General features: G+C 39.3%; 1 protein-coding gene across 1 annotated transcript; it reads right to left on the bottom strand.

Annotated features, from left to right (window-relative positions):
- Positions 1-1,224: 1,224 nt before the first annotated feature.
- Positions 1,225-2,784, bottom strand: LOC145428666 (uncharacterized). Its single transcript, XM_080301177.1, has 7 exons — positions 2,398-2,784; positions 2,257-2,324; positions 1,997-2,179; positions 1,822-1,883; positions 1,675-1,722; positions 1,562-1,594; positions 1,225-1,483 (listed from the first exon to the last, which is right to left on the bottom strand). The coding sequence occupies exons 1-7, from the start codon at positions 2,556-2,558 to the stop codon at positions 1,322-1,324; spliced, it is 717 nt and encodes a 238-aa protein (XP_080157303.1). The 5' UTR covers positions 2,559-2,784; the 3' UTR covers positions 1,225-1,321.
- Between the last annotated feature and the right edge of the window lie 6,496 nt (positions 2,785-9,280).

Here is a 9,280-nt window from a genome sequence, read left to right on the forward strand (position 1 = left end):
TAAATCTCACTTTCTGACATTTACTTTTTGGAGTCTCCAATAGTTTGCGTGTACAAAATGTACATTTGAAGTCAGTGATTCACGATACTAACCACACAAGTTCTTACAATATTTATCCAGCCATCAGTGATATAATCTGACCTCAGACCCAGAGGAAGTACAGAACATCAACAGAGGCTTTGTGGTTTGGTAAGTGTGGATTGGTCATTGTTTCAATATTATGTTACTTCCAAGTCACAGCATGTGTTAAACTCTTTGCAGGTTAGAATCATCAGCTGGAGCTGGAAGAAGCAGCTTTGTCTTTCTGGAAATCTCTGATTAAACGTTTTGCCCCACAAGAGTAAATAATCCTTCCCCTGCATCTACGCAGTATTAATATTAGGGGTGCAACTATACACAAAATTCACGGTTTGGTTCGATATTTTGGTGTCACGGTTCGATATTTTTTCGATACAAAAAAATATTCACGCTTTTTTAATTTGTCATTTATTAAAATTATAAATATACATTTTAACTCAAACTTACAGTTTTTAAATTTAATGTTGCTGAAACAACAAAGGGATAAAATAATAATCTAAACCTAATCTATCTGATCGAGAAATCACCCATGAGAGTTTATTACAGAGAAATGGCTCTTTCCAAAATAAAAGCTATACTATATGCTTCGTCTGGGCTATATTCTCAGCAGCATATTAATCTGGGGTCCGTTCTTCGTACCTCGCTAAGTAAGTTAGCTGGATTTGATTGTTGACGATTTCGTGTGATCTTGGATCGTTCGGTTCTCCGAAGCTCATCTGGGACTTGCTGTCATAGCAACAGATCCGTAAGCGTAAACCTGCTCGGGAGCAGGTTTACTTTATGTAAACAGGATTAGATCGCGGCCACTCAGGTATGTCCGCTTCATGTATACGAAAGCAACAGCGATATTTTACCACTGTTTTACCATAAATAAATATTATCAATGTAACTAAAGATAATGCAGTATTTGATCCTTTCATTGATTTCATACAGATACATACAGGTCATTTCCTAAAAAAAGGGAAATGTACTATTAATCATTCTATTTCATGTATTTGATTATTTCAGATGTAATTCATATTTTAGAGTAGTAATAGTAAATTACTTTGTGTAATCAAGATGAGAGACCACGGCTATAAAAGCGAAGGTGGATTTGGGAAGGGAATTGTGCAACACAATTTCGAATATTAAAAACATGACAAAACATATTTTTCATTGAAATTTATTTGAGCATCTTTTTCTGTCTCATCAAAAAAAAGCCAGTCATCATTTGCCTGGAAAAAAAAAAATCATATATACTGTGTCACGTACTCTGAAGTTCCTTTTGAAGCAACTCGATTTCTAGTTGAAGTTTTTGCCTCATTAGAGCTTGAAGTTCGATTTCACTTAGAAGCTTTTGTTTCTTCAGCTCAGTATACTCCATTTTTTGCTGGAGACTTCTCTTATAGAGCAAACGAATGTCACCCTGTTTCAATTGTAGAGACAACATTTAACGGTCAATACATGTCATATAGGAAGTAAAATTAATTACAACACTGCCCACCTCTGTATCAGGCCTCTCTGCCGGCCTCTTTGCCTGCAAATCATACTGCAGTCAGAAACACATAGAAGTACACAAGTAGATAGAAATTCAGGCCAAATTTTGCATGAACTTACAGGGACTTCCTCCAAACCACAGTCATCTGACAGGGTTGCGTCACTGTCCTGTGCAATGGAAACAAAATGGTGTTACAAAGGGATGTGGTACAGCCTATTGGTCTAAATAATTAAAAAAAAAAAAGATATATATATCTCCCAACTTACTGTGCATGCTTCAGTCACCCCTTGCATGGGAACAGGTAAAAGTGATGGAGTGTTATGTAAAACTACACACAAAAAACCCCACAATGTCAATAAATGTCAAAGTACAAAAAGCATGTTAATTAAGGCAACAACCAAATATTTTACATTGTACAAATAGAATTATGAGCTCATTTACCAGTTATGAAGGTGCTGCTGCTACTGCGCCCCGGCTGCTGGTCTAAGGAAGAGCTGCCCCCAGGGATGCCCTCAACAATGGGTCTGGTGGCATTCAACCCTAGGGCCAGCTCCTCTGCCGGGGTGTGACGAGGGGGTACAGGACCACCACCTGTCTTTTTTTGCTCTGCCCTTTTCTTGGTTGCTGTTATACACAAACAAACAGATTATTTCAGGGTCTCTTTTCAAGAGACTAAAAGCAATATAAGTGATAAATATTACCATTCTGTAGAATATTCTTATATTTCACTTTTACTTGTTCCCATGTTCTAGTGGGTCCTGTTGTGGCTCTAATGTGAAAGAGGATATAATATGATATAATATAATATGATATGATGTCATATAATATAATAAATTACTTACGAGTTTAATTTGTCAGCAACTTTCTGCCAGCCCTCTCTCCTTGCTTTTGCAGCCTTTGCAGTGTTCCCTTGCGTTTTAATTACACTCTGAAACTCCTGAAATCCCTCAATCAAGAGTTCTTGCTCTGCTGCCGAAAAATACCGAGCGCGCTCCTTCGACATTTTCGCCGACCAATCAAAGGGTTGCCGATCAATGTTTCTACTATCGATGCGTAGCCCCTGTTAAGCCACCCGGGGCCCGTTCTTCGTACGTCGCTTACTACATCCAAGATCAAATGACACATCCAAGATCAAATCATCGCGCTAACCGTGAGCTCGCTAATCCGGTTCCCCGAACACACCTGCTGTTGACGATTACTACAGCTGGACGCAGGAATGTGACATCACTGGGTGTCGTAAAAGGGGCTACGCATCGATAGTAGAAACATTGATCGGCAACCCGCTGATTGGTCGGCGAAAATGTCGAAGGGGCGTGCTCGGTATTTTCCGGCAGCAGAGCAAGAACTCATGAGTGAGGGATTTCAGGAGTTTCAGAGTTTAATTAAAACGCAAGAGAACACTGCAAAGGCTGCAAAAGCAAGGAGAGAGGGCTGGCAGAAAGTTGCTGACAAATCAAACTCGTAGGTAATTTAATAATAATAATAATAATGGATTGGATTTATATAGCGCTTTCCAAGGCACCCAAAGCGCTTTACGATACCACTATTCATTCACTCCCACATTCACACACTGGTGGAGGCAGCTACGGTTGTAGCCAGGCTGCCATATCGCGCCATCGGCCCCTCTGGCCAACACCAGTAGGCGGTAGGGTAGATCTATCATATGACACTATATTGTCCAATATCATATGGAATTATATTATATTATAATATGTTATATTATATCCCCTTTCACATTAGAGCCACAACAGGACCCACAAGAACATGGGAACAAGTAAAAGTGGAATACAGGAGTATTCTACAGAATGGTAATATTTATCTCTTAGATTGCTTTGCGTCTCTTGGCAAGGTAATACTGGCCTGTAATACTCTGTTAGTTTGTTCATAACAGCAACCAAGAAAAGGGCAGAGGAAAAAAAGACAGGTGGTGGTCCTGCACCCCCTCGTCAACAAGTTGGTTAAGTAAATAATAGGGGAGAGCGGGGTAAGTTGTCACACGGGTAAGTTGTCACACTGTTCATAACTCCAACACTAGAGGCTCTATCTCAAAAATGAAATAGCCACTTTGTGTGACTTCTTCTTCTATAGTCAACCTCCTGTTCACATGTGGTCAAGACTGCTCTAATCTGAGGTGAGCACATCTTTTTTATTTTTTTGACCTAAAAGGAAAAATAAATCACTTTAAATTTTCTTCAGTACAACTTTGTTAGGTATAGATGTTACAGATTATTATTTTACACAAAATAGAGGAGACATTAACGTGTCTTTTGATACTTCAGCTGATGTGCTATGTTGAGCTAACCCTGACATTTAGCCAAAATTAGCATAAATGTCAGTTTGGGGCAAGTTGTCTCATTAACTTTGGGGCAAGTCGTCACATGTGACAACTTGCCCCAGTACAAATAAATGCTCCAAAAAATTGTGATATTGTAATTCATTTGTATTTGTAATAAGGTTTTTGAAGAAAGGAAGGAGAGGCAGGAATTAAGGAAGGAAGGAAGAAAGTAAGATGGTTCGAAATTATCAACGAAAGACAGAGCGTGGCAGAACACCACCTGACATTATGTTAAAGGCAGTCAGGCAGGTAAAGATGCAGAACAAATCAATCACAAGTACAGCAAAGGATTTTGACATAAATTACCGCACTGCAATTACTGACAGCGGACTACCAACTCCAGAGGACATCCAGCCATATCCAAAAGCTGGCCGCCGAAAACCATCCAGCAAAGGAAGAAAACGACGCAAATCAGCAATTCTAACCGACACGCCAGTGAAGCAGCAACTAGAAAAAGAAAAGAATAAGGCTGAATCTAGCAAAAAGCTGTTTCAAAAGAGAGGGACGCGAGGGGGGAAAACATCTGGACCTATGAAGAACAACGCAGCTAAAAGAAGAAAAATAATTCAAGAGTCATCATCAGATGATGAAGAGTGCTTCTGCCTTGTCTGTGTGGAGCCATTTTCAAACAGTCGTCCAAAAGAGACCTGGGTAAAATGTGTAAAATGCAACAAATGGGCCCATGATGCTTGCACCTCAGGCCAGGCAATTTATGTGTGCCAGAATTGTGACTATGAAGTTGAGTCTGATTAATCAGAAATAAGGCATCTGTTTTGTTCAGAGTATAAACATGTTAAGTAAAGCAAGTTATTTGCAGCATTCCATTCAGTTATGATGGATTTATGTGCAAGCCAGAGAACATTTGAGTTTAAAGTTCAAACTAAAGTTTTCTTTCTACTTAATGTTTTGATTAAAATGTGTATTGGATTGAAATAATTGTTTTTTTCCAAATTCTCTTGGCATAATTGTTCAAATTTCCAGTTTTGGTTTGAATTTAACAATTAAAATCAATAATCATAATTAAGTATTTGTGTTCATATTTTAAGATAATCTAGTGTGACAACTTACCTGCCGATGGGGCAAATTGTCACAAGTGCACATTCTCCTTTCAACAGTCTACAACTCCGTAATGAGATAAGATATGAAAATGTAATCAATACATCATATGTGCCCGAGACTTCCGTCTTTCATTTGGTGAAACATTTATTACGTTGTGATGTATGGTGCTCAGTAAAAGTTAGTCAGTGTGAAGAGTGTGACAACTTACCCCGCTCTCCCCTACCCTCACGGGAAAATCGATATCTCTCTATGAGCACACTGTCGCGCTGAGCTAAAGGATCCTGTCTATCCCGCAATATACGCTGAATTCTGAGGACTCTCCTTATCAATCTTGCACCTTCCGCAATGGGTTGGTCGCGTATACGGACAGGACATGGCTGCGACAGGCTTCCCAAATCCACCTTCGCTTTTATAGCCGTGGTCTCTCATCTTGATTACACGAAGTAATTTACAATTACTACTCTGAAATATGAATTACATCTGTAATAATCACATACGTGTAATAGAATGTTAATAGTTCATTTCCCTTTTTTAGGAAATGACCTGTATGTATCTGTGTGACATCAATAAAAGGATCAAGTGCTGCATTATCTTTAGTTACATTGATAATATTTATTTATGGTGAAACAGTGGAAAAATATCGCTGTTGCTTTCGTATAAATGAAGCGGACATACCTGCGTGGCCGCGATCTAATCCTGTTTACATAAAGTAAACCTGCTCCCGAGCAGGTTTACGCTTACGGCTCTGTTGCTATGACAGCAAGTCCCGGATGAGCTTCGGGGAACCGACTGATCCAGGATCACGCGAAATCGTCAACAATCTAATCCGGCTAACCTACTTAGCGAGGTACGAAGAACAGGCCCCCAGTGATCTCACATTACTTCATCCAGCTGTACTAATCGTCAACAACAGGTGTGTTCGGAGAACCGGAATAGCGAGCTCAAAGTTGGCGCGATGATTTGATCTTGGATGTAGTAAGCGAGGTACGAAGAACGGGCCCCAGGGGCCCGTTCTTCTTACCTCGCTAAGTAGGTTAGCCGGATTAGATTGTTGACGATTTCGCGTGATCCTGGATCAGTCGGTTCCCCGAAGCTCATCCGGGACTTGCTGTCATAGCAACAGAGCCGTAAGCGTAAACCTGCTCGGGAGCAGGTTTACTTTATGTAAACAGGATTAGATCGCGGCCACGCAGGTATGTCCGCTTCATTTATACGAAAGCAACAGCGATATTCCACCACTGTTTCACCATAAATAAATATTATCAATGTAACTAAAGATAATGCAGCACTTGATCCTTTTATTGATGTCACACAGATACATACAGGTCATTTCCTAAAAAAGGGAAATGTACTATTAACATTCTATTACATGTATGTGATTATTACAGATGTAATTCATATTTCAGAGTAGTAATTGCAAATTACTTTGTGTAATCAAGATGAGAGACCACGGCTATAAAAGCGAAGGTGGATTTGGGAAGCCTGTCGCAGCCATGTCCTGTCCGTATACGCGACCAACCCATTGCGGAAGGTGCAAGATTGATAAGGAGAGTTTTCAGAATTCAGCGTATATTGCGGGATAGACAGGATCCTTTAGCTCAGCGCGACAGTGTGCTCATAGAGAGATATCGATATTCCCGTGAGGATATTATTTACTTAACCAACTTGTTGACGAGGGGGTGCAGGACCACCACCTGTCTTTTTTTTGCTCTGCCCTTTTCTTGGTTGCTGTTATAAACAAACAGATTATTTCAGGGTCTCTTTCCTAGAGACGAAAAGCAATATAAGTGATAAATATTACCATTCTGTAGAATATTCTTATATTTCACTTTTACTTGTTCCCATGTTCTAGTGGGTCCTGTTGTGGCTCTAATGTGTAAGGGGATATAATATAACATAATATAGTGTAATACAATAAATTTACCCTACCGCCTACTGGTGTTGGCCAGAGGGGCCGATGGCGCGATATGGCAGCCTGGCTTCTGTCAGTCTGCCCCAGGGCAGCTGTGGCTACAACTGTAGCTGCCTCCACCAGTGTGTGAATGTGAGAGTGATTGAATAGTGGCATTGTAAAGCGCTTTGGGTGCCTTGAAAAGCGCTATATCAATCCACTCCATTATTATTGTTATTATTAAATAACTTACGAGTTTAATTTGTCAGCAACTTTCTGCCAGCCCTCTCTCCTTGCTTTTGCAGCCTTTGCAGTGTTCCCTTGCGTTCTGATTAAACTCTGAAACTCCTGAAATCCCTCAATCAAGAGTTCTTGCTCTGCTGCCGGAAAATACCGAGCACGCCCCTTCGACATTTTCGCCGACCAATCAGCGGGTTGCCGATCAATGTTTCTACTATCGATGCGTAGCCCCTTTTACGACACCCAGTGATGTCACATTCCTGCGTCCAGCTGTAGTAATCGTCAACAGCAGGTGTGTTCGGGGAACCGGATTAGCGAGCTCACGGTTAGCGCGATGATTTGATCTTGGATGTGTCATTTGATCTTGGATGTAGTAAGCGACGTACGAAGAACGGGCCCCTGGGCTGTACTTTGGTGGCACAGCCTCAAAACACTGAAAATGCTGCCCCCTGGTGGTGAAAGCTTTTAAAAAGCTTTTTTTTCCACCATGAGAAGTTAAACCCCTCAGATTTGAATTTAGGATTATTTACATGCCCAGTCTTTCTCTTAATAAAACACTAAAAAAAAGACTAGAAAACAGCAGTATATTTACATATTTATTTATATCAAAATATTTGTATAGACAGAACTGAAGTTTACATTTATGTAAAGTACTGAAACACAAGTGCAGCTTTATTAGTTTTTGTATAAAAATGCACATCAGATGCCACAGTACAGAGGGGAAACAAGGGTTTAAAGTTAGAAGCTCGTTCTCAGACTATATATTTGTTTGATTATATATTTGTAGATATGATATGATATGAGAACATATCACATGTTAACTGACAGCAAGGAAGTGCCATCTGTAGTGTGTCAGGAGACACAAAAATATATTGTTTAAAGATAGTAAAATAATAAATTGAGCGCTTTAGAGTGTCACACCGACAGTAAACCTTTTTTCCTCAACAAGACCTGAACAGCGCACCTTTAAAGTAACCAGGAAACAACATATCCCAAAACAGATACAATGAACTAAGAATGTAAAGGATAAAATTCTTTTAAAATTTTACTATTTAGAAACCAAGTTATAAAAGTCTTTCTTTAGGAATGTTTTTACACTTTCAGTGATCAAAATCATTTCAGTGGCACACTACAGGTTAGCTTCTGATAACATAACTGCATTGTTATTTTTTTATTGACACCAGCCAAACACGACTGAATGAAACTTAATGTTTGCTGAACTGAACAAGCCGGCAGCTCAACTCAAATACAAACAGACTGACTTAGATTTAAACAGTAGTTTTCCATCTAATGACTCCAGAGACTGCTGAAGGAACAGCAGTAATGATTCATAAATGAACATGAATACCTTTTTTTTTTTTTTTTTTGAAAGAGTAATGATAAAAAGTGCAAAGCGGTTACATAGTTTGACAGAAAAGTGCAAAAGCTTCATGTTGACCAGGTCATATAATAATAATAAAAAAAAATCTCTCCTCTTAGTTTTCTCTCTTCAGTCAGACAGGTTTTTATTTAGTTTGATTTAGCATGCGCCATTAGCGGGCTGCCTGCTGTAACCCTAATTTCCTTCGGGATTAATAAAGTATTCTGATTCTGATTTCTTTCTCCACCGAACCCTATACAAGGAAGGTAATGGGATACCTGCCAGCACTCTGGTTTTCCCACATATTTGGAGGATTCTCTCAAGAAAGCCTCACAATCTGCATGATTCTCAGTGTTTTTTCTGTTTGTCTGATGGTTTTCAAAGGGTGTGGTTTGCAAGAGTAATTTTTTGTTTTTTTAGTTAATTTTCATTTTTACTTAAAGTTTGTTTCTTTGGTTAGCTTCCAGAGCAGGTTTTCTCATGTCAGTTTCATTTTTTTTATCCATTTCAATGTGTAAGTTTTAGTCACCAGACAGATTTAAGAAAATCAGACTAGATAAAAACAAAAGACTGTAAAGGCAGGTGAGTCTCAGTCATGTAGATATCCAAGTCTCAGTAACAAAAGCACCAAAACCTCATCAGACATCTTGTTGACAAATCCGACCAAACTAACAAAGACTAAAACTAAAGATATGTCCTTTATATCTGTATTAATAACCTTGTTGTTCACAAAGATAATCTCTTTGCGAGTAGGACCACCAGTCAAACACGTGTCTTCAGAGTAAAGGCACAAAGAGTCCACACACACACACTAAAAATAAAAAACGGACAACTGAGATG

This window comes from Astatotilapia calliptera, chromosome 5 (assembly GCF_964374335.1).
Source record: "Astatotilapia calliptera chromosome 5, fAstCal68.1, whole genome shotgun sequence".
Lineage (NCBI taxonomy): Eukaryota > Metazoa > Chordata > Actinopteri > Cichliformes > Cichlidae > Astatotilapia > Astatotilapia calliptera.